Source organism: Meriones unguiculatus, chromosome 8, assembly GCF_030254825.1.
Source record: "Meriones unguiculatus strain TT.TT164.6M chromosome 8, Bangor_MerUng_6.1, whole genome shotgun sequence".
NCBI lineage: Eukaryota > Metazoa > Chordata > Mammalia > Rodentia > Muridae > Meriones > Meriones unguiculatus.
In genome coordinates, this window is record NC_083356.1 from 105314406 (window position 1) to 105340647 (window position 26242).

General features: G+C 38.3%; 1 protein-coding gene across 5 annotated transcripts in view; it reads left to right on the forward strand.

Moving 5' to 3' along the window:
* Csrnp3 (cysteine and serine rich nuclear protein 3) overlaps nt 1-26242 on the forward strand; it is a 183150-nt gene that overhangs the window by 81206 nt on the left and 75702 nt on the right. For 3 of the 5 annotated variants that reach the window (XM_060390299.1, XM_060390300.1, XM_060390303.1), the window contains one exon: nt 20656-20825. In XM_060390299.1, coding sequence (XP_060246282.1) covers nt 20678-20825 — 148 coding nt within the window. In that variant the 5' untranslated portion in view covers nt 20656-20677. Of the gene's footprint in view, nt 1-2008; nt 2714-4126; nt 4504-20655; nt 20826-26242 lie in introns of those variants that run through there. The other 2 variants (XM_060390301.1, XM_060390302.1) reach the window with 2 other exon arrangements.

The following is a 26242-nucleotide window of genomic DNA, read 5'->3' on the forward strand; positions in this document are numbered from 1 at the left end:
GAGACAAGTTCAGGAGCTATAGAACTATTTCTTAAATTTCTTTCTGTTTTTATGCATCAGATAAAGCTGACCTATTTCTCCAAAAGTCCTACTTGTCTTTGATATAAAAATAATTTATTAAAATTATTATATGCAGCTACTATAATTTTATAACCTATGTTTTCTTATTATTAGTATTAATTACCAATGCTTGGTTAAATCCAATTTACGGAGTTGAAATGTAGAAATATTACTATATATTTCATGATTTGCTCACCATAAAGGTTATTTGTTCCCCATTTACAGATTTGGAAATTAGAGTATCATTTGCTACAATAATTTACCAAGGTCATTTAAGACAAATTGTTACTCTTTCATGCTCCATTCTTTCAAGGTGTCTCTGGCTCTGGCATCTACCTTTAATTTTCTATTTTCCACATAAATGAATTTTTCAGATTTTTACATTTAACAGATTGTGTTGATAGTCTTCCTATCAGAGATTCCCCGTTTTTCTAGAGATTTGTTTCTAGACATTTTAAAACTGATTTCACTTGTCCTTAGTTTCTATATTAAATTATTTCTTTTCATACCTATAAACAAAATTCACACTTATATGGATTTTTTTCTTCCTCTCCCCACTCTCTGAACCCAATAACCACCTGAGAAACTGTGAAGTAACTTGATTTTTTTTTTTTACAGGTTCTTTCATTCCACTTGTCAACCATTTTCTCTCACTGATTTGAAGTGATTCAGTAAAAGAAAAAATGGCTACCTTTTGTTTATTGCCGTGTACATTGGCATGATGACATCATCAAAGGTGTTCACTAAGGCATGGATACCTTGAGGAAGCCATACATTTATGATAAGCCAGGAACTCTTTGTTTGCATTTTTATTTATGGCCCAAGATTCCTTGTCTTTACGTCGCTCTTGTAGAAAGGAAGATGACCATTGGTGTTCTGGAACAAACACTTAAAAATGGTGGCTTATGAAGAGTATCTCAGTATTTCTTTCATGCTGAGAAAAACCTATTACATAAGTCACAAAACATCCCAGATCAATATTAACCCTTCGGATAATATTTTTAAAAAATGTCTAAAATAATTTTAAGTACTTATTGCACTGACTTATCCTGCATTTTAAAAATTCAGCTGACAAAATGTTTACATTGTAATATTTGTCTTTTAGAAAATGAGACTTTATTGATTGAAGGTTGGTGTGGGCGTGTGAATTTGGATAAACATGAATGCATGCATTTATACTGTCATTCTTTCTAAAATTAAGTACTTACATTTTTACAAGGCCCCTTACAATGCACTGTATATCCATGTAACGGTGCAGGAAATTTATTTTTCTGATCATTTAATGATGCTTTTGGCTTTTCCTTCTATTGTTTTTTTTTTTTGTTGGTTTGTTTGCTTTTTGTTTTTAATTTTCATGTATTTGCCATAGGATAATCACCTAAATTTGTGAGAGAAAAGCTTTCAAATACCAACTCAAGTTAGGCAGACTATCAACAAAATATCCCGCAAAATAATAGGGAATGGTTCATCAAATTCCGTTAGCTAGGCAGGTGTTGTTTGTTTGTTTGAAGATAACATAATTGATTTTCAAGTTTTGAGAATTTAGTCTTGGAAAGCTAGTGTGACTGTGTTCAGACATACATAATATCTGTGTGTTAAAACAGCATCAGAGTAGCAAAAGATTCCTGTAAATGTTGAGCTAGCCTATCTGGAAGTACTTGCTAGCGTTAAAATCAGATAAGGCCAAGCATGTGCTCTGTTGAGGTAAACTGTCTGAAATAAGTTACTGCGATTTTAAGAATTAGTACGAACCATCTGTTCTTTAACTTGAGCTCTTCATTGTTCACTGTTGTCAGCTGCTCTAGGAGTGTCTTGTCTTTTGAGAAGATAAATTAATCACCTACCTCATTTATATACTTCATAAAGACTCTAGCCCTCTTCCTTATCAGAAAGAATTGGCTTCTCTATTTTTATTCACATGAAGCATCTCTTAGTGATGGGAATTTCACTGGAGGAAAATTTAAGGAAACCAGCATCTGGCCTTTTAGTGGGTGTTGGGGGAAAGAAGTCATTGCAATTAAAAGGTTAAATGTGCTGCCAGTTGCTCCATCTTTAGAAAAGGGCTCTTAGATAATATTTATACAACAGTACTTTCAAAAAGGAAAATGGCTTGAGTAAGTTTCTTTATTTTTTTTTCATAAACTCTAACTAAATCTCTGATTGAAATAAAAGCTAGCCCCCTCCCCCTTTCAATGGCTGTTGAAACATTTTCAATAATAATAAAATCTGGTGTAGGGATTTCCCCAAATTGTGCTACATTAATGTCTCAGGGCAGTTCCCTGATCTGCTATTTCTTCCTCCTCGTAGAGTCAGCTGATAAAAATATCCACAGACACAGTGAAGTCAGTGGCACGGCTGGCTTTCTCAGACAGAACTCCATGTGATCACATATAGGCAGCCTCACTGAGGCTCAGGCCGTGCAGCAAGCAGTAGGTAATGAGTCTTTGTGCGAGTGAAGCTCTTGTCTCGGAACAATAAAGCATATGGTACCGGCAATAGAACACGGGGCTGGGAAATATAAGAAGATTCCACCGAACCAGGAAGAACGATGATGCCTTCCGTGATGCCGACACGTACTATAAAATGATAATCAATTTATTTTGGATTCTAATGAATAAAGAGTGCAAGGACTCGGCTACAGCTGTTTGAACAGGTTGGTGATTTTTATAAAGCCCCCCCCCCAACACCTCTTGTATTTGATTGCATTTAAATTAGGTTGGGCTGATGGCTTCTCTTTTTTTTTTTTTTTGGTTGGGCTGATGTGTGCTTTTGCCTTAAACAAAAAACTTTGCAAGGTATTTGTAATGTGTAATAAGAAGGATGCGCTTGTATTGACCCAGCAAGATTAAATTTTTGATGTACTCAAATATAACAGAAATGCTGATATTATATTAAACTGAAAAGATGTTTATTCTGTTTAAAAATTTATAGATAAGAAAATTTCACCAAATAATTTCTAATATTTTAAGTATGTAGAAATATATAAACAGAATGATTAATTAATAGCTGTTATAAAAAAGCTTCACTTTTTCATATTAAAAAACTGTGTTGCCTTAGTTAGAGAAGATGAATCATTCAGAATTTGCTGGTGTTTTTCAGTGTACTGAAGGAAATTTATGTAAAATTTATGATCTTTTAAAAAATTAAAATAAAAAATTAATGTTTTTTAAAGATATGTTTATATTTTATTATTAATATGTCCATATTAATATCTATTTGCTTTTTATTTTCCATATTATGTTTTTTTCCAGAAAAGAAAAAGACTCATAAAACCTTTATATAATAGATGTTAGTTATAAATATATGAAGAAAAACAAATTAACGTAATTTTTAAAAACATGACTGGATCAATCATAAGATGATCAGTATTCCTACTGGTTCAATATTTCAAAAAAGGACAATATGTCTTTGTGGGTATTTATAAAATAATCTTACACACATAATACTTATTGGAAAATAAGTAGCTCAGTTTTCTGAGTGATGGGGAAGTTTCTATTTCAAATAGACAGATTGCTGGGATAGGAAATCAAGGCCAAGAGTAACTCTAAACAAATAAGCTCACCACTCAAAATCATTGGGAAAGAGAGACAAGCATTGCTGTGAGGTGACTCTTGGAATTTAAATAGGCAGCCTAACTTTGCTCTGCGGTTAAAGGCGTCCTGGGACCTAAATTCTTTACAGTTAATTTCTGGGTACATTTAGAATGGTGATCTCCAAGCCACTTGGGCGCGTTTAACATTTTTCAGAATCACCAAAATGACTGCATCCGTGTGTATAGTGCCTAATGTAAATTGATGTCTGTAAGATGTTGTTTAAACCACCACAACAAAAACACCCCATATGTCTGATTATGCATACGGTACATATTCCACTTTAGAAAAAAAAAAAAAGAGCTATGTCTTCAAAACAAGCGAAGTTAATGACAATTTAAAATTGGCCTTCCACGCGTATTTAAATGAAGTATTTGAGTATTTGGGTTTCCTTGGTTACCAGAGTCGCTGCAGACAGTTTCTTAAGCTCGGGAGAGACGGTAAACATAAGTAGCATAAGATCGTTTTATCCATTAATGGACCTAGGGAGTGTGCTGTTGACAGCCTGGCGAAGCATCCCCTCTCCCCACTGCGGGTCCGGGTGCTTCAGGATGCAGGTACCCTGGCAGAGCCGCAGCTCTACAATTCCTTACCCAGCATTCCGCTCTGGCTGCTGGAGCAGTGCCTGCGCCTTATGCAAATGAGACCAGCACAAGCTTTGACTGCAGAAGAGGAGGGGGCAGAAGGGAGTTCAAAGGTCACGGGGCTGGCTGAAAGCGGGATCAGTTGCCTGGAAAAAAAAAAAAATGTATCCTGGGCTTCTGCAGTGGTGTTTTGTAGCAGTTAAAGGAAGAGTGTGCTTTATTTCTGAAGATTTTGCAGCGTGTGCCGTCGTCATTTAAAGTGCATGCAGGTACGATGACATTTCAAGATGCGCCGGATTTCTTTTCTGTTAGAGACACTGGTGGTGATTGGTTATTTAAATTCACTGTGGCAACTGGCAGGATGTTGCTGGTTTTCCAGCACTCCTTAGCTGGTTTCCTCTTCTTCTTCTCCTTATTATTCTTTCTTTCCCCCTAGTGTTTCACTGTCTGGATTTTTTGTTGTTGTTCTGATGGGATATTACATGAGGGAAACAGTTGGGTTTGAGCTTCTAAACAATTCTGCCGTTTGGGTATGTGTTGATTTTGGAGAGCTATCAGGTTGAAACGTCTAGATAAATATTAACACTTAAACTTTCAGTGAATTATTTTTTTAACATTATTTAAACAAGAACTGGGTTCTGGCCCAAGATTTTTGTTAGATATGTGGAATTAAATACTGGAGTTCTTTTGTTTGTAGCTGCAGAATACCATACAATGATTTGAAGAAGTTATGTTTCTATTTTAAGGCAGGATTTGGCTTTGAAAATTTTCACTGTCGATTTCATTGTTAAAAATATTGCTTGAAAAGTAATTATTTTATTTTGCTCTAATTTCTTCATTCCCTTTGGTTTCTCTATTTTATTAAGTATATTTGGACTTTTCAGACAACGTTATTTAGATTTAACATATTCAACTTCCTATGACTTTTCCTTTCTGTTAAATCAGGATCCTCATAAATGTCACACTCGGGTGAAACCCTCCCCCACAACCTTGGCCACTAACATCACACTTTTGTAGAATGTGTGATTACATCATAGCAAATCTGTCCTGCACCAAACAAGTGTGTACTCACACTTATGGTTCACACTGCTTTTTAATTTTCATGCCATATTTCAGTAAACTTTAAACAGCACAATTCAACTGTTTACCCACGTCATCATTTGAAAGTATAAGTGTATCTATTCAGCAGTTGCGGTGTTGATGAGGGAAGGATGTTATTTTTTATTTGTATGGACTATGCATCTGTCTGCATTACAGGTTGTGTGTGAGTACTGGAAATGATGAAGGTGTAAAACAGGCATTTAGTCAGGAAATTACTGCCTTATGCGTCTCTATTTATGTGAGAAGTTTTAAAATGAAATCTATATTCATTTATGCAGAATGAAATTTATATTCCTAACATGTAAAGAACCAGTGCATGTTTAGTAAGACTTCATTATTTTCTTTTTCTTTGCACTTAATTTTATTATAATAATTAAAATGGGGCAGTTTGGCAACATTATCTTTCAGCTAAAATGGAGAGAGGTTTGAGGGGAGCAAACCAAAGCAAGAGTGATGGACATTTAATTAGTGAAGGGTGGTCATTTCAAACATTTTTGAAAGTCACTTTGTAGTGGGTATTCATGGCCAGATTCTCACTCTTTATCTCTGTTTGGGGAACATTATGACATTTATCCAGGATGCTGAGTTGAGTTTATGAAATAGAATTCACTTTTTTTGTGTTTTCAAAAGTGCAAAAATTACAAGGTTTTCTTTTTTCCCAAACACTTCTTGTGAATCTTTCAATGGCTTCAGCTACATGAAATGTGTTTTAAATAAATTACTTCCTTTTTTCCATTGATCAGAATATGCTGATCTCTTATTTCAACATTATTTGAGGATATTTATGAAAAGTACTAAACATTGCATGCATGCATATATGTATTCTATGTACTATCGTACATATTATATGTCTATTACTTGTAACATTGCATGCATATATACATATATATATATATTTTATACAATCAAAAACCTAAACAGAATCTTTCAGGCTATTTAGTTATACTTAGTTCATAATTAAAAAAGAAATATTTCTGCATATTCACCCCATGTGTGTTCTACGCAAAAAAAAAAAAGAGTGAAGTTGATATTAATATAAGCCATTCAATAGTTTTACTTTGGGTGTGCAGAAGCGACCAGTGAGCATATTTTGAATACAGAAATAAAAATACAGTGTGGGCACAGAACTAGAACCCACGAAGAGTCTTAGAGAAAACGTGATAATAGATATTTGTGGAATAAAGAGACGTGTTGTGCTTCTGTGAGCCACAGGAGAGCTATTTATGTCCTGAAGCTAATTTATGGCTTTGAATATCCTGGGTAATTTATGTCTCGATGCAAATTCACTCCAAACTTTGAAGTCTTTTTGCATTGGCTTAATCCATTCTACTTCCATACAGATCTCAGCAGCTTGGATGTAGTATGCTCATGTTCTGCGTTTCTAAATGTATATAGAAAAAAATGTATTTATGTAAATATAATTCAAATTAAACTCAAGAAGCAAAAGAGTAAATACAGCAATCTAAACACAAACTCCTGTGGGCAGAAAGGTAGTGTATGTAAAGAGACAGTGCCATATCCGATTTCAAAGAAATCTTTAAGGATTTTGTTTTTCAAAACCAAATTTCCTGCTTTCCGATTCCAAGCTTGTCTTTGTCATCATTTGAAACTAGACACCATATTGTAGGCTTGGAAATGATTTTAGGTCAAACATGTACTCAATCTAAGAGCATGGAGCAGAGTTTAAAATCTACAAATTACTGTTGTCATTTCAAAATTGAGTGTGTAGGTTTTCAGCTTTATTATCACAGTGTCTCTCCACCCCCCCCCAAACTTCTGCAGCCTATGAAACAGGAAGAATATAGTGACTTTTTAATACCCATAGGGAAATGTTCAAAATTGTGACTGAGTATTAAAAGCAACAACATTATTTTAGCATGGCAGTTCTTAAGAAGCAATCAAAACAAGAGATTGCCTTTTGATTGCCTCTTCTAGAATTTAAATAAAATTGAATCATTTTTGAGGAAAAATATAAGCTCAATGCAATTATAAAGTGATTTGAAGGATCTTATTAGAAGTCTAGCAATAATAGAGTGTTGTCATAAGCAGATCGAAATGAGCGCTGCATAAAGACTGTTTTCCAAATAGCAGAAGCTTATAACTCTCAGGGTCAGTTTCTCTTTACTGATGATAGCTTTCATGGAAACACACATAATATGCATCATTCTGCATTGTTGAGCTAAGTAAGTGAAAGTCAGTATCAGCTTTTCTTCCTGATCAGAGCCAATAATTAACCTTTATTTACTTATTTATTTGGCCAGTGTGAAACACAAATCTGTAGCCTGACTGTCCTCTAGCACCAAGTAGGCTCTTGGTGAGATACTTATTCCGTGAGACAACCATTCAGAAATGATATTTGTAATCTTTGTGATGAATTTCTTTGCGATTTGACGTCAAGTTCTCAGTCACAGAGACTTTGCTGAGCATAAAAAGGAAATTAACATGTCACCATACTCACATGTTCCATGTAGAGATCTACACACACACATGAGCATGTTCACATGAACATACACATGCACACACACATACAGGACTGTGCCCACATGAACAAACACACAAGCACACACACACACACAAACAGTATAATAGACACAGAGTATAATAGGCACAAAAATATAGAGACTAAGCAAAATTTCTTTTTAATTTTGTCCTCAGGGTACTCACTTGAATTTCAAATAAATGGGAAATTATTATTGTTAGAAGAAGACTCTGCCATATTAGATTATTGACAATAACCTGACAGTACTTTACATCTAATAGGGAAATGAGTACTCTTAACTACATAATAAAAACATCAAGACCGACTTTTAGTGTCATTAACTAATCATTAGAGGCAGATATGCCTCTTTCACCGCCTTTAGGAACTATATTCTCCAAGCCTGGTGGCCTATTCACAGGCTTGTCACTAACGGGGTGGAGAAGGTTGCTTTGCCTCCATCAAGCTCAGGATCCATACATGCTTTGTGTGGTCGTAGCACATGATCATGGTTCGTATTGTTCCCAGTCCGATGGTACATATGGCAGCATGCCAGGAACCAGTGCATTTGAAAACTTACTATGGGTAAACCAGAAGTTGAGTTATGGTACTTAATACTATTTTTGTACATATGTAACTACACTGTGCAAATCTGAAGGAATGTTGGCTTCATGAGGTTCGTGTGGAAAGGAATATTTTAAGAATGAGATCATATAATGGGTCATGGCACATGCTCTTAACCCCAGCACTCAGGGGCAGAGGCAGGTGGATCTCTGAGTTCAAGGCCAGCCTGGCCTACAAAGTATGTTCCAGGATAGCCAGGGCTACACAGAGAAACCCTGTTTTAAAAAAGAAAAGAAATAAAAAAGGAATGACAACAAGTATAAAGTATCTGGAAATAGCCCCTATTTTGGCCTCTTATTTTCATTCTTATTTTATTTATTTATTTTGTTTGTTTGTTTTTGGTTTTTAAATGAAGAGTCCAACACAGTGTGTCCCGAACTCACTATCTAGCTTAGTCTCTCCTGGAGCATTTGGAAATCTTCCTGTCTCGGCCTCAAAGATACTGGGATGATAGCTGTGCTCTGCCATGCCCAGTTTCTGATCTTCTTTTCAATACCAACATTTTACTGGGCCTGAGAAATCCCCAGTTTAAAGCCTGGGCTGTTTATTTAAAACAAGAACATGCATGTAAACTTAGGAAAACACACACACAAAAAAGTTTAGGGAATACAGTATACAATGCTTTTGCTGTGTAGTTGGTTGTATGTGATTTCAGTCCTATGTCATGCGGTGTTCAGAGGCTTAACAAGAACATGGCTAAGAGCTTAGATTCTAGTCCCAGGATGTCATTTCCAAGATGTGCTCCACAACTATTGCATACTGTTTCCCAACCCAAAATTGTAATGGATCTCAAAGAAGGTGATACCTAGGTAGCACTAAGAGATAATGCCTTGAGTTCTAAGAGGCAGTAGAGGGAAGAGACATCAATGGATATTGAGGTTCAGATGACAGGTGGCTTTGTGGGTCTCTCGAATTTCCAAACTGCTGCAGGTGTGGTGTAGCCATGCATAGAGCTATTTTTATAGCCTTGACTAGATTTCAGATTTCTGCCTTTGCTATAATGTACTATTTTCTCTTGCTTTGTTTAGTTACTTTCTCACTTTGGATACATTCGGTTACATAGATTTTTATTGCATCTGAAGACTCTGATGCTTATTTATTATTAATTTAATTTGAGCACAGAGAGAGCTTGGCACACTTTAGATTCTACCTGATGACACAGAAGAACTAATTTGTGTGCTCACAAAATGACATTTATGCCACTGGTTTATTGGTATTTTTAATTTATCATGAATTGCAGTGTTGCTTTAGCATTTCTTGAGTTGATTTTGCCACAAAAGTTTTCAAGTAAAATTTAGAAAAATTCATCTATGATATTTTATTATAAATAATTTCAGTAGTATGGGTAGATGTGTCTTTTCTGATTAATGTGATGACTCTGCTTCTTTAGAACTTGGTTTAAGAGAGAAACTTCTGAACCTTGGTTTCCACCTTTGAAAAGATACAATGTCTTTGGTGTGACTTACAATTTCTTTTGTGAACAAGTTTTAATTTGTACTGGCTGGACATTTACTGAAATATGAATAGGCAGTTATTTAATCTTACGACGTAGATTACTTCTGCTAATTGCTGTGTAATGCAGTGTCGGCTTCGGGTTGAATGTTAAATTTTCTTTGCCTTAGAGCATAAAAACTCCATGTCTTGCCTAAAATGGTGATTCGTTTTAAATAATGCTCAGTTATTTTTCTCATTAGTCCTGATTTTTTAAATTTTCTTTCTTTTCTGTGCAGTCTCACCAATAGCTATCCAGGATATGGGTGGGTGTCATTCGGAAGCTTGGCCTTTTTCTCAGACCTATTTTAGAAAATAGTCATGTTGAGAAAATAGTCATGTTGTTTTTAAATTCTTTTCTTTCATACTAGTCTGATGATTTCTCTGAAGGAAAACCAGAGCTCTTAAGTTTCATTTAGCTACATGGGTTAGTCTATTTTATTATTCAGTCTAAAACTTTCTAAAGACTGAGAAGAATTGTCCAGTGCCAAGTGGGAGAACAGAGTTTGATTTCAATGCCACTATAATAATAATTCTAAGTTCTTCCAAGGATGTTCTTTTTCTTTTTTAATGTGCTTTGTCTTCACAGTTGTTCAAGACATTAGCTAAGTACTGTTCTTTGGTCCTAATAGCAAGCATAGAAAATAAATTTTTCATTGACTTCACTTGATGCTTTTTCTGTTAGAGTAGAAAAATTAGCGCTTTTCAGGAAGATGAACATTTTCAACCGTTTTAAAGCCTCTAATTTTCTTAATTGGTTTTCTCTGCCCTTGCTAACTAAGAAACCAAATACCCTAACAACTGGCTTTGGAGAAAGAGTTTTGACTCCTAGGCCAGCATGTAATCAATTAAACTAATTCTCCAAATAAAAGATGGTCAGTTTTTAAGGGTCAAGCCATTAAAAAGCGTGTTCTGGCTTTCTTGTAGGAATGCCAATCCCAATGAGACACAAAAGCAGATAATGTGGGGAGCCTTTTAGGTATGTGTCTCAGGCGGTCACACAAAATTCCTTTGTCACTCAACAAAACAAGTCAATTTAGCCTTTCATTCTGCACACAGAGCAGGAAGAGAATGTGCACAGTTTGGTACAGCTCTTAGCCGGAAGCCACAGCCTTTGTCATTTAGCCCCAAGCAGCGGAGGTGACTGCATCAGAACCTCTTACTAGTTTTGTCATACCCCTTATTTTGATCAAAGTGGAAAATACACCTGACAACTAACACTCTTAAAGTTGTGCCATGTGTGTTGATAGCTGACCAGATATGATAGCACACACACTGAGAAATCACTGGAAATATATATATATATATATATATATATATATATATATAATATATTATATTTATAATATATTAGTCTACAGCAGCTTGTACATTCAACTGTGATCCAGCATCTGGTGAGCCAGCAGTTGTAACAGCACCATACCTACTCAGGTCATGGCAGCGAAGAACACCACTTAAGACCCATTTACACTGTCTTCCTATGCAACCAGCCCTGATGAGACCTGATAGGCTAGGGTCAAATAGAAGCGGAGGAGGACCTCCCCTATCAGTTGACTAGGGATAGGCATAGGGGGAGAAGAGAGGAGGAGGATTTGAGGGAGAGGGCCACAGCTGCCATACAAATTGAATAAATTGTAATAAATGAATAACAATAATAAATATTTATTATCTTAAACAACAACAACAACACTTTTGTAAAGAAGCTGAACAAGAAGGAGGACCCCAGGTAAGATGATCAATCCTTACTTAGAAAGACAAATGGGATGGACATTGGAAGCAGGAAACAATGAGAAACAGGATAGGAGCCTACCACAGAGGGCCTCTGAAAGATTCTGCCTAGCAGTGTATCAAAGCAGATGTTGAGACTCATGGCCAAACTTTGGGCAGAGTGCAGGGAATCATATGAAAGAAGAGAGAGTTAGTAAGATCTGGAGAGAACAGGAGCTCCACAAAGACCAAATATATCTGGGCACAGGGGGTTGTCTGAGACTGATTCTCCAACCAAGGACCATGCATGGAGATAACCTAGAACCCCTGCTCGGATGTAGCCCATGGCAGCTCACTATCCAAGTGGGTTTTCCTAGTAAGGGGAACAGAAACTGTCTCTGGCATGAATTCTGTGGCTAGCTCTTTGACCTCCCCATCCCCCGTGGGAGGAGCAGCCTAGCTAGGCCACAGAGGAAGACATTGTAGCCAGTCCTGGTGAGACCTGATAAGCTAGGGTCAGATGGAAGGGGAGGAGGACCTCCCCTATCATCAGGATGGGATGGAGATAGAATGAGGGAGGGGGGTACAGCTGGGACACAAAGTAAAAAAACTGTAATTAATATAAAAAATTTAATAAAAAAATAAAAGGTAGAAATAAAATAAACTTTATTATAAAAACTTGCAAGTAAATAAAAACATTATATACCAAAATAAAATAGACTCAAAGTCTATACAACTTAATAAACATATACATCTAGAATAAATTTTTCTTTTTAATGTAATTTATTCTGTTTAACAGGAATCCACTGATAGTATAATTTAGTAATCACCAATGAATAAATATAAGTCATGTCACATAAAAAAAAAAAAAAACCACTTTGCTACTGGCCAAGACATATTTTTCAGGAACAACAGTCTCTCTAATTTTGAGCAAAAGATCTTTAGTGATGTCTGAAAACTTTGTGTTCTTTAGTAAAGCTACCTAGTAGGGTTTGAAGGAAAGCTTCTGAAAAGAGATAGAAAGCACCAAATGCTCAGTGAATTCTGACTAGAATAATTAGATGTGAAACAAGGCAATACAACCATCTTTTAGGAAAGGCAGATGTTTGGGGAAACCTAGAACATTCCTATCACAAAGCCACAAAGCTATAGCTCTATAAACTTATAAACACCCGTCTGGGGATGGCTGTTTAAGAATTCTGTGGGGCAGAGAAGAGAATAACGAAATGGCAAGGACTGTTCTGGGAGATATGGCAGGCTCTTTCCATGCATGCCAGAGAATATGAGGTTTTAGAGTAGTCCAGTGGGAGAGCACTAGCTCAGCACATACAAAGCAGTGGGTTTGAGCCCTAGCTCCACCTCCAAACCAAACCAACCTGAGGGAGCTACAAAGAGCTTGTGCTGTATCTCAAGACAACCCACTCATCTGGTAAAGCAAATGGGGGCGACGGAGCCTCAACCTTCTTTTGGCTCTGTGAACCTGTGTGTTCGAATGAATCATTTCTCCAGGTTCTTTATTCACCAAAGCAGAGGGGAAGATAGTTACTAACCAGAGCACAGCTTCCTAAACTTGGAGCCCATGAATAGATGCCATATATGTTTGTGCTTTGGTACGCCTCCCCCCCCCACACCCCGCGCGTAGGACGGGGCCATTGCCTTCATCAAGTTTTTAAACTTCAAATTATCAGAGTCAAGAATGTTGATAACCACTGCATAAGAACTAAAATCTTTAACTAAAAGTCGCAGACAACTCTGACTTGGGGGAGTCATACATAACTGGGGAATCCCACAATCATTTCTCCAACAAAAATATTTATTAGGCAGGAGCGCTGCCAGGGTTCTTGGCTTACACAGACACCTGGACCAGAGAGGTGTTGGCTGACTTGTGTTTCTCACACTGGCACCCCACCAGCAGCATTTCTCACATTGGTAGTGCCCCACAGAAACACCTACAGGGTTTTTACCTTGCGGAGTCAGTGCCAAATCCTGCTCTTCTTGGCAGCAAATAAGCTGTTTTCTTGCCAAATGGGCTTAGGCAAAAGTGGCCCTCATATCGCAGAAGAAGATAATTTTACTTTCTTAGGGAAACACATACGTTTTTTTCTCAAAATGTCTAGAGTGATACGTAGCCAAGGCATCATTCTGCACTCATAGTTGTCACTGATTGAATAACCTAGCATGATGGTGCATCTACTAATGAAACCTGTATGTTGTTCTTGAAGAAGTATTCCGTATGCACAACATGGGTGCTTTCTTTTAATAGACCTTATGCATTGTGGTCACCGTACCGAGGTTTATTGGAAAAAGTAGGAAAGAGCATAGCACAGACAAACTCTGAGTTCTAATTCCAGATTGGTAAGAAGCCTCAACAAAAAGTAGGTAATATGGTGTCTCAGAGCACAGCTCAAGACATTCAAATTTCCCTAAACCTTTATGCAACTGTTTTTGCCTTCATTTTTCCTAGCTTACAGATTTTGTACTTTTAAAGGGAACAAAAACTTAAATAAGATTGGAAGAAATATTGTTAAACAGTAGGCACAAAAAATAAATAAAACATGCACAAATACAAATGGCTTCTTTTCTGTGTTCACGCTGTAGAAGCATCTGTAGAGGATGTACTGAAGCCAAGAGATGGTACCAATGAGAAGGTCTTCAAAACATTTGAAGTGATGGCATTGGAGTGATGGTGATGTAAGAGAAGGGTGATGACTAATTCTTGATATTGAAGACATTTATTTTTTGCCTTGTATTGATCTCAAATCTGCAGACCACTTACACAAGACTGTGAAAGTCTGGTAAAAAGGGAAAAGGAAGAAATGAAGGACAATAAGCTGTTACACAATACAGACAAAGAAAATCTTCTAGAACCCAATGGAGCACTTTTTAAAAATTAATCGTAGATTGAAAAGTTAGGTGTGAAAAGGATTTCATTCAAACTAGCAGTTAAAAAGATATCCCCATATGTAGGAACACTTGGTTAAATAAATCGATGACCCCAAAGAATAAAAGTAATATATAATATGAATTACTTTTTGCCTGAGTTCTCTTTTCTTTGATGTTACAGACAAACCTGTCCATTGTCAGTTGAGCGAGCCGCTGTCTATCGGGTCCAGTGGACAGCTTGGCCATTGATGTGTCCTGGCGGCTCATTTTACTTCTTACTCAGCCTGTCCGGCCTTCTGTCACAAAGGAGCTTCTCTCCAGTGTATACATTAGTCAATGTGTTTGCAGTGGCTCTCACCTCATCCTTTGAACTTAGTGAGGCAACCAGAAGAAACATTAAAATCACCTCCCATCCTAAAAGAAGTATCTTTGTCTACAGGACTTGATCTAGACCCTGGTGTTTTCTGAACCCTCAGCAAGCACCATCACCTGATCAAGTTCACTGAAACGGAACTTGGTTGTGGTGTCTAAGCATTTTTTTTTAATTTGTGGAAGAATTCACTAAAATAATACAAAACAGATTGTTTTGTTCCTGACAAGTTCTGACTGCCCCTCCCCAAATGCCCTCATTTACACACCAAAATGAGGGTAGTCTAACTAGCTCTGTCATGCAGCTGCAGAAAAAAGCAGAAAGATTTTTTTTTTGTCACTAATCTTTGTGATTATACGTTACTTTCCTTTTTAAATTGTTTACAAAATTATCAGTGCAGAGGTTAACCCGCTCAGCCGAGGAAGCATGAACAAAGAGTCTTTAGATGGCTGCCATCATTCCTAACTGTTCTCTAAATATTAACCATGCACTCACCACTTCCATGAAATAAAGACTGACTAGAGGAAACGAACCTTTTGTTCCTGGTACCTGGCCCTTCCACACATCAGGCTAAGAAGTAACCTCTTATTCCTCTCTGGAGCAGTGCTCCTCAGCCTGTGGACTGCAGTCCCTTTCCTAGGGTTGCATATCAGATGTGTACATTGTGATTCATAGCATTAACAAATAACCCTAGTGAGTTGTAAAACTAGTAACAAAATAAAGTTGTGGTTGGGGGTAGTCACATCGTGAGGAACTGTGCTCAAGGGTCTCAGCATTGGAAAGTTGAGAACCAAGGCTGTAAAGACACGCTTGCCAGCCCAGTGTTGCTTTACAGTTTTTCTCCTTCTTCCGTGATGGCCAGGCTTGCCGTGTACTGACTAACCACTCTTCAACCTGTTCGCTTTCCCCATTGTTTAGTAAGTTTGTGATTCACCCTCCTGAGCTGATCTTCTTTTCTTTTTATCAGACGGACTTTAATTCGAGTACGGTATTGCTGCACGTGCCTCCATGCCTTAGCTCGTGTTTCTTATGTCGACATTTTTTTTTTTTTTTTGGTTGTTGATTACACATTAAGTTTACTTTCTTACCAGGAGCAATTAGGATTATCACATTAAAATTCAGAGTGTTCAGTTAAGTTGAATTTCATAAAAGAAAAAAAAATTCCGGAATAAATATGTTTGAAATATCATCCATTCCTCTTCATCTGAAATTCAAATAAAACTGGTGAAGAACATTTTTATTTACTAAATCTGGCAATTTTAAGTTTTAAAGTTGCACATTTGTAGATCGCATAACTTGATCCCCATTTGATGCCCATCATTATTTCAAAGTGTGTTCTTAGTGATGTGTTCAGAGGTATCCAAGAAATGCTTATATCTAATACAATATGAAATAAATAGCTCATACAATTTATGAACAGTTTGCTCGGAGGCATAGTTGTTAATATTATAACATAAAGCACTTCTTAATTAGATTTGGCAATGAGGTAAGGGATTGTTGCTGGACGTGGAAGCAGGAGACTTTAACTGCAGCACTTGAGAGGCAGAGGCAGGTGGGTCTTGAGTTCCAAGCCAGCCTGGTCTAAAAGTTCCCGGTCAGCCAGGGGTATACAGTGAGACTTTGTGTCAAAGATAAGAAGTTGTAGATAGAGAGCATGGATTTCTAGGCTAGGAATCTGGTCAGGAAAAGTCCAGGACTTTGTTGATGAGTGAAAGGAAATCAGATGAACCTGGATCAGCCAGCAGGGGATACTGGCTTTGAAATGGACTTGCCTTCCACAAGCCCCAGTGAGATTCTCTGGGATACCGTCCACCCCTTTCTGCCCATCGATCAAAAAATTGTCTTATGAGCAGGCAAGATCCTGGGTCCAGGAGAGTCCAAAATTTAATCAGTTTTTACAACATTGAATTCAAGCTGTGAGACCCAAAGACAAGTTACTGGACCCTAGTCGTGAAAGGAAGGCTTATCAAAAAAAAAACAAAAAACAAACAAAAAAAATCAAAGACCTTGTACAGCTACAGGCAATGCTCTGGACTCTCTGTGTCTTAACTTTCGGTTTTCTGCATCTCATCTTACATTGGGTGAACCAGTCCAGGATTTTTTCAAAAGTATGGTCTGTGCACGTTCTGCTTATGTGTTGAGTCTTATATGTTATTCCTAAGTGTGTGTGTGTGTGTGTGTGTGTGTGTGTGCATTTTGATCTTGTTTCATCTAATTTTGATGTTCATTTAATCAATCAAACATGGCAGCTGTTTGTCACAGGACATAGAGCAACGGGTTGGGGAAATACTTCTTCTTCCTGGAGCTTTCAGTCTAGAGGGGCAAACAGACATGACACAGTAGCTCAGGCTTAGAAGTGACCCAATTTCATTCAGAGTCTGAACACATATCCACTCTGCACCTGTTACTTAGAAGGTAATGTGGGGCATCAAAAAAGAACACAAAGATCTTTCCTTCTGTTTGTTATCAGAGGCTTTGATATAAGGAACAAATGTAGAAATATACAAATACTTGCTATAGATTTAGAAAATAGTACATATATTAGAAAAAAGATGAAAATGTCGTTAGAAGGATAATTATCCAAAATAGCTTAGCAGACAGAGAAATACCAGGTTTAAGGCACTGAATGCTCCTTAGAGCTGAAATATCAGCAGAGTCAGAGGCTCAAAATAAATGACAAAGATGGTCAATCTAGATTGTTGGGGATTTTTAAAGGCGTTGGGGGATTTGCAATTGTAAGATGATTTGAAGTCATTTTGGAGTTTTAAACTGCAGACTGTTGGGATGTTTTTTGTATTTTAAACTTCTTCTACCCACGACTAGGAAAACCTCAAAAGCAAATAGCAGTGGGTGGGAAAACAGTGAAGGGGCATTTGTCCTAGTTCACGGGAGGTGATGCTGCCTGTCTGTGACTAGCATGTCTCCTGAAACATGTGACAGCTGAGAATAGATGGCCACTTCTATGCTTATCTTCCCACCTTCTTACATTCAGAACACGCCAATGCCTGCCCAACTTTTCTTTGTGCTCTCATTCTGTGTAAAGCCTATTTGAAATGCTCACACTTTTCTGTTTTGTTAACTATCCAGTTTGTGTCACATCTTTTAAGGAAAAATTAGAGTATGCACCATTCAGGGAGCAACGATACATGTTGAATTGACAGTCATCCTCTTCTTCTGGATCTGGATCTGTGCAGACACATGTTTCTCTGAGATGGGCCACTTGCAGCAACCGGGCAGATAACACGCTCTGATAGTATCATCTCCCTAAACCCTGACACTCTTTCCTTTCCTAATAACATGAGGTAGATGGTAGAGGAGGTGACTGCATATCTCTTTGTCACTCTACTCTTAAATATGCTAGATCTTCTATACCAGAAAGTGGTAGACCATTTGTCCTTCATATTTTGTTATCATATTTCAATATGCACATGTAGTGAGATAAGACAGATGCCTTGCTTCATTGATACACATGCAAGCTGCGCCCTCAACCAGTCTCACAGCTGTGTAATGCTGCTCCACTAAGCAGCATTTGTGTGCTGTCCATCTGAGGCCCTTTGAGTTCTTAGGATCTAGTGAGAAATTGCATCCAGCCTTTTAACTCCATGCATCCAATTCTTGTCCTAAATGAACTAACAAAGGAAGGCAAAGATTTCCATTTTTCATCTCATCAAAATGCTTTCTGGAAGGAGAGCGAGAGTGGAGCACCAAGTATCAATCTAGATGATGTTTGGGACTGAATCCTGGTTGATAGATTATTTTCTGTTCCTCATCCTTGAGATATACATCCTGCTTACAAAAGCAAGGGATGTGGGGAGGGAACTGAAGATCAATGCTTTAATGGCTTCCATTGTAATATGTTGTTATAGACATGTAAATCCTGACCGTGGGTATCCATCTACTATTTTGTGTCTCGGAGTCTCTCCCTCATGGGTTGCTTCCCATCTTGCTTGAAGTGAAATCACTTTAAAATTTATATCCTGTCCTACTTTTATTTCAAGACTCCACTTAAAATATCTTTTTTTTTCTTCTTTGCTGGCTCAGATATGCATGCAGATTTTATGCATTTCACACCCTTTAAAATGAAGAAAATAATAGGCTAATCTGAATAGTGGTAAAATGAGAGTAGAATAGAGATTTTATTCTCAGGATAATGGACGGTGATATATTCTCCCGTGGCTATGAGCTATCTCCATAGTTAATACAGTCGGGAAGAAAAGGGATGTTAATAAAGCAGAGGTGTTACATAATTTTGGAGGTGTTTTGCTATTTGATGGAGCCCATCAGAATGGGCAGCAGGTAAGTTGTTTTTGACTCTTCTACGACTCCGTTCAATGAGTTAAACATAAACATATCAGCTACCCAACACATGCCTAGAAGGACTGAATTGAAACTAAGAGCAAAGACAGTATATGTATTCATAGAGAATGAAATCCAAGATGAAAGGTTCTGGAATTCAAACTGAAAATTTGGCAAGGGATTCCCTGTTTGAGAATATACACCTATTTGGTGCTTCACAAACGGCTCTGCTCCCAGGTCTTTCTGACTTGGAAGATCTGGCTTGGAAACTGAAAAATTCATTCCTAGGCATCTCTCTCCCGCATCACATTGCTGCTACTGGCTCAGGTAGTGCTCTTTGAACACTCCCAAATCAGACTGTGAACTGCTGGCTCAGCCCAGGAGATCTGGCAGGCTGCTTACTCTGTGATCTGCAGAGGCAAAGGGGTGGTTTTTAGAAATTTCTGAGAGAAGTTCGGAGATCACGGAACTGGGTGGGTTTGGAATAGTTTTAAGGAACTTGTTCCGTCTTGATCTACTGGACTGATAGCTATGCTCTAGCCAGGAAAATGCACCTGAGAGTTCAAATTAACTGGCACCCATGGGGCAGAATTCATAGAATAAACCTGCAATACTTTCAGCTAAGTTAACTTAATTTCTTAAAGTGAGATTGTGCTGAAATATCTGAGCTAATTTATGTGTAGTTTAATTTACAAAAATATTATGTGGAGAATAAAGTTGGTACTATTTGCCTGGCTCTTGAGGTAAAACAGCAATGATGAGGGCTAAGCAGGCCCCTGGAAAAGAGAAAATTCAGTCACAAGAAAACAAATGACTTAGAAGGCGACATGTCCACTGGTTACTCCCTCGTTCCGACTCGGTTAGTGAAATCCCCAACTGAAGAGCCTCAGGAAACTTCTGGAAAGGTAGCAGCAGCTTCAACAACCCGGTAGCATGGGGACAAAGTTCATTTTGTAGCAGTATTAAAATGGAAACCACCTAAATTTCAGAATTGATTTCATATGCTTCATTATGCTTTGCTAACTAGGCTCCTTGAATTTGAAAATTTCTAAATATAAAAATTTTTACATCCTACTTTCCGAGTTTCTTTTGGATGAATTCCTCACTGCACAGTAATCATTTCAGACTTTGGGGGAATGTTGTCATTTGTATTTTGTTTTTCACAGAATTTCATGGACTCCGTTGGATTTTCTTATTTTGTCAACAAGAAAGACTAATAGTACTGCATTAAGCTGAACTATTTCTTAAGGACATTAGGAAACCATTGAAATGCTGGGCTGACTCCAGTGTCAAGGACTCTCCCGTTCGTTTTCACCCTGTTTTAACTTGAAATAGAAAAATGAATCTGCTTTGTGATCCTTTCAGGGGATCAGCTACTGCTCAGCTCAGGTATTTAAAGCCACAGAGAGGTGGCTGGAAACATGGCTAGGAGTCGGTCATATTTCAGTGCCTGGCTGTTCATTTCCGCTCCAGGTACACGCAGCAACACGCAGCAATGAGTGGGATTCTAAAGAGGAAGTTTGAAGACGTTGACGCCTCCTCTCCCTGCTCCTCCGCTCGCGAGTCTGACGACGAAGTCTCCAGCAGCGAGAGTGCTGACAGCGGGGACAGTGTCAACCCGTCCACCTCCAACCACTTCACCCGTGAGTCTTTAAATTTTTATCATCAGTGGAATAGAAAGATCAAATAGAAATGACGTAGTTTTGAGGCACCTCAGTGGATTCCATTACTTCAATGGAGTTGGCGGTGTTTTATTTGGTCCTTTTAGCCCACTGAGTCTGCAAAAGCAGGCATTTTAATCCTCTGACTCTTCAAGCACACTGGACACATAGGAGAGTAAAGAATAAGCTGGGGTTAGTAAAACAATGCATCTTCCCGTAACTGGAATGATGTGGGAGAAAATGAAAGGCTGCATTCTGCATTTGCCAGTGGAAAGCGTTGGCGGTGATAAGAAAGTGTGATCAGCCACACACTGAAAAGTGAAATCAGCCAAGTCCTCCTCAGGGGCAGCCCCTTCCCAGTTATTTCTCTGAGTTACTAAGTCCACCAAGGGAAAAATAAGAATGTACGCCATGCCTTCGATTTCTTTCTTTGACACTTTGTCACGTTAGCCATTGCTGCCAAATACAGTAATGCGAGATTCAAGGAAGGGATACGAAAAATTCTCAAGGTCATACAACCTAACCTCCCCCCCCGAAAAAAAAAACTGCTAAGGACTAGCTATGTAACCTAGAAGCTTATGTTTCTAAAGTAGGAAGATTTTAAAGTCACAACATCACCTGGGCATTTATAGAAATTATTTTTTTGAGACTATGATACGATAACATCTCTTCTCTCCTCCCTCCAAACCCTGATGAACCCTTCCTTTCTGTCTTTCAAATGAACGACTTCTTGTCTTGTTAAGCTAGGCCTTTTGCTTATTACTTGTATTTATTTGCTTTGTGCGTGGTGAGCGGGGCAGTGTGTGCCTGAAGTGGAGGTCAGCGGGCAACTTGTGGGAGTTGGTGCTCACCTTGCATCATCGTGAGTCCCACGGATCCAATTCAGGTTGCCACGGTTGGCAGTTTGCACCCTTATTCACTAAGCCATCTTGCCGTCCTTGTTTGTTTTATTAGCTGATTTGGTTAATATGTGCATTCCAAACATTTCCTTGGTTTTGGAACTGTGACGACCTTCTTTAAAAACAACAACAACAACAAAACCTCAAGTGATTCAAACTTGTTGAAGAGCATGAGGTCCACTTATTATAATTGGCAGTATTTCTTTGAGCAATCTGAGATAAATGGAAAATAAGAAAAGACAGTTACTACAACTGTTATCGTGGAAAAGTGACAAAATACAAGGACAACGCTACTGTGATTTTTACCATAACTCAGCACATGACTCATTTGTACATATCATGATGCTGTGAGGTCAGCTTGTGCTTTTGATTTGAAGGAAGAGGTATGCTGACCTTTTTGATTTTATACTAGTGATGAAGGTGACATCATCCTGATCAAGCACAGCAAATAAGGTGTTTCACATGACAGGACTCTGTAAGTGTCATAAGGTGTTTCACATGACAGGACTCTGTAAGTGTCATCATCATGCACATGCTATATTACACATTATGATATTCCTAACCTTTACAAGGTTCTTACTAACTGTACCAAGAGTTTTAAGCCTTTGTGATTCAACTTTCCTAATACGGTGAGCCTTTAATTCTGTTTTTCATGTTGTGGTGACCCACAACCATAAAATTATCTTACTGCTGGTTCATATGTTCGTTGCTGTTAGGAATCATAATGTAGATATTTTGGAGAAGGAGGTTTGCCAAAGTGGTTGCAGCCCACAGGTTGAGAACGGTTGTCAGAAGCCACGGTATCCTTGGTAGGTACACATTTTGCTGTTGATGACTATGAACTTCAGAAAGTACTTCGTCAGTATAAGATCCATTCCTGATTCTGTATTCAGAGAATATGCATGAAGGGAAAAACAGCAAAGGCAACAAAAAATTATACAAGTGAAAATGTTGCAGTTAAATTGTGGCATAAGACAGGGGAGGGAGAGGAAGACAGCCAGTTCAGAGTGAAGAAAATGATCCATTATGTTACAGTAACCCATTAATGAATTTATTTTTGCGATAGTTATGAAGACTACACAATATGTAAAATGCTCATGAGATAATATGAAGACAGAAGACAGAATCCTTATACTGACAGGGAAAACCTATGCAATCTCGAAAGCAAAGACTGGTGCAACGACTTGGAAATTGGAAACAATTTGATTTGTTGAAAGATTAGGATGATGGATGGCTGTTTTTTATATCCACTAATTTTTATTTCTGTTAGTGTTATAATACATTCTCAAGAGGTATGTTTCAAAGTGTATTGCAAGAAATGACCAATCACTGTGTATTGATGTATGCAGACGAGTGGGGTGAAATTGCATGGGGAACCGAGCTGGACAGTATTAAAGCCAAGACGTGTTTGTGTGTGTGAGAGAGAGAAAGAGAGAGAGACAGAGACAGAGACACTTAGTTCAGGTCCCCGGGGAGGCCAGAAAAAGGTCTCTGGTCACTTGAATCTGGGGTTGAAGGTAGTTGTGAGTGTTATGACAATGATTAAAACACTAGACCATATGCAGCATACCTGATATAAGGAGGTTCTTTTGTGGGGGTGGGGGAGAGAAGAGAAGATGAGTTAGAGCTTGAGTAAGCCATGAAAGCAGAGAGAAAAATACCAAGAGGCGGACCGAGAGAAAGACATTGAGAGAGAGAGAGAGAGGCATTGAGACAATGACTGAGAGACAGAGAGAGTGTGCTGGGGTGACAGGCGGACTCTTATGTCCCGTGCATCTGCCTTCTTATGGGAGTGGGGTGTGTGTATATGTGTGGGTGGGTGGGGGTGTAAGCTGTGAGGAATACAGAAGACTCAAATGACAAAGCCTCTACCTAAAATATGAAAGACAAGAGCAGGTCAGCCAGTGTGAGAGCAGAGGCTAGAATTTTTGCCTCTTTCTCTTTAAATGTATTTTGATGCTGGGTAAGAGTGGAACACACCTTTCATCCAACCTCTTGGGAAATACAGGCAGCCCGAGCTTGGTGAGTTTCAGGACAGCTTGGGCTACATCTAAAGAGCTCCAGGCCAGTCAGAGTTACAAAGAAAAAAAAAAACCACACATAATAATATATAAGATTGTTTGCTACATCAGAAATCGATATGTAACATTGTAGACAATATTTTCTTTACTATTTCAAGTAGATTAGACAGAAGTTTATTATCAATATCTCCTTGACGGGAATCTCTGATTATAATTCTTCAGAGATTTACTAATGAATCCTGTTCCCCTCAGTTGTTTTTCTACAGTCAAAATTGGAGACAGTATCTCATCTTGAAATAAGGCATTTTTAAGACTATTAAACCCATGTGGCAACATGAAACAACTTAATGTGGCTAGCCTTATTTAAATCTCAGCCGTCCTGGCTTTATCCTTCCAATTTAAATGAGTGGGTGTGCTCTGTGCTGTGTAGCCACTAGCATATTACACATTACAGCATTTTGTTGTTTCCCCAAATATAGAAATTAATAGGATTGGTTGGTACATGTCAGCCGCTGTGGTAATGCAAAATGTCATACTATTCTAAGCCTCCCGTTAAGGCGTTTCAATTTGTAGCATACCACATCATGATAATAACAGCTTCAAAATGTAAATTAGGAGGAACATGATGGCTTTTTCCTTGAACTTCTAAATTTTGCTAGGCAACTAGCGCACTTAGCAGTGATCAGCCAAGGTCATAGTTTGTACTCTCCTTGGAGTAGAAGCAGCAGATTCCATAGGACGGAGGAACGCTTTGTTTCACCATGTCCCTGTGGCTCCTCAGCCAGTCATTCTGTCAAAAGGATAGCTTCAGGGAAAAGACAGGAATGATTTTTTTCCCCTGCCCTCTGAAGGCTCTTGGCACTTCGCATAAGTAACGAGAAGTCGTGTGATGAAACATGGTCCCTAAAGGAGCACATCTCCTGGAGCAGTGTTCTAACGAATAAATGCATACCGTACAGGACTCAAAATATGAAGAGGTCGAGGGATGGTTGTTCTAAATGACATATGCTTTTCACAGTGCTGACATTTTCCAAGTCACAGAAGGCATCCACATTGTTGAGTTCTTTTAACATGCAGAAATTGTTGTGCAATTAGGACTTATTATAGCCACAACAAAAGTGGAGATTAATCACCGCAGATTTCTTTACGATTTTCCTAAGAACTCAAAGTGTGTCTTTCTTGCTCCTCCCCGCCCTGTTCCCTTGGCCCACCTTTTTCTCTGACTCCGCAGTGCGTGAACATGTGAGTCACGAGTTTTCCCCTCACCTATTCCCCGTTTCCTATTAGGGCTTACTATGGAGAATCAGTAGAAAGCGGATTTCAGGGTGAAGCTCTCCTTGGAAGTACAACTGGAACACGTCTGCCATTTTCCCTTTATTAAGCAGTTAAAATACACGCAAGACTTGGATTCAACTTCAAAGAATGTTATGTAATTTTGTGTCACAGGCTCTGTGCTAGCAGCCATGTGTGAGTGATGACTTCAAAGAGTATTACTGGATTAAACAGCACAGATACCCAAACTGAGTTTTATTTTGAAAACTCTTTTTTTCTTTCTTTTTTTTTTTTTTTTCAAAAGGAGTTGTAGCAATCTATCCCTTGATTCCATGATACCTTTTTAAGTGACTAGAGGAACATTTAGTCAGAGGCTCATTATGGGTATTTTGTGATACAAAAAAAAAAAAAAAAAAACCTCCTTTTTACTCTGTGATACTGACTCTAAAACCAAGATTCCAAGCTAGTCATAAACTTGATAAAATAACAAAACATAACCAGTATAAAATCATCCTTGAAATGCTACCACTACATGAAAAGGCCCTCTCCCCCATACTTTGGAAAAATAACAATCAGTGTGAGCTTGTGAGAACACACCTGGAGCCAGCCATAGACCACCTTAGGCATCGTGAAGATCACCAACAGGTCAAATAAGCATCTGAATATCAGGCACAGATAAGCTGAATTGTTAGACGTTTCCTTAGTTGTCAGAAAGAAAGCAGCTAAAAAGTAGGGGTAATGATGAGAGGGCAGACAAAATATGAACTTGCAGTTCTTTAGAAAATATTAACGTGAGTGTTCTGTAAAACTTATTGATTGATGCAGTGGAACCATCATTGCATGCCTTCACATGACAGGCTGTGGGAATCAATAATACATGTTAGAGTTATCCACACTATGTCCTCTGGCAACTTCGATCAGATTCAAGCTGAAAACGATGAAAAGACGGCCTTTTGCGCTGTCTTCCAAACTGTGACTATTTAAATTCTCCATTTGATACCAGGTTCGTATAAAACATTTCTCGGCCAAGCCACACCTCACACCGTAGCCTTCCTTTTTGCAACTTGCTTGGAATCTGCTGTCGTTCCACTCCGATCTAAAAGCATCAGCAATGGCACACTGTCTTCCTCCGCTGGGAGTTTTCTAGCCGCTAGCAAGGTCTGCAGCCAGCAATGGTTCGCGGATGGCTCCTTGTCGTCTCTCATGA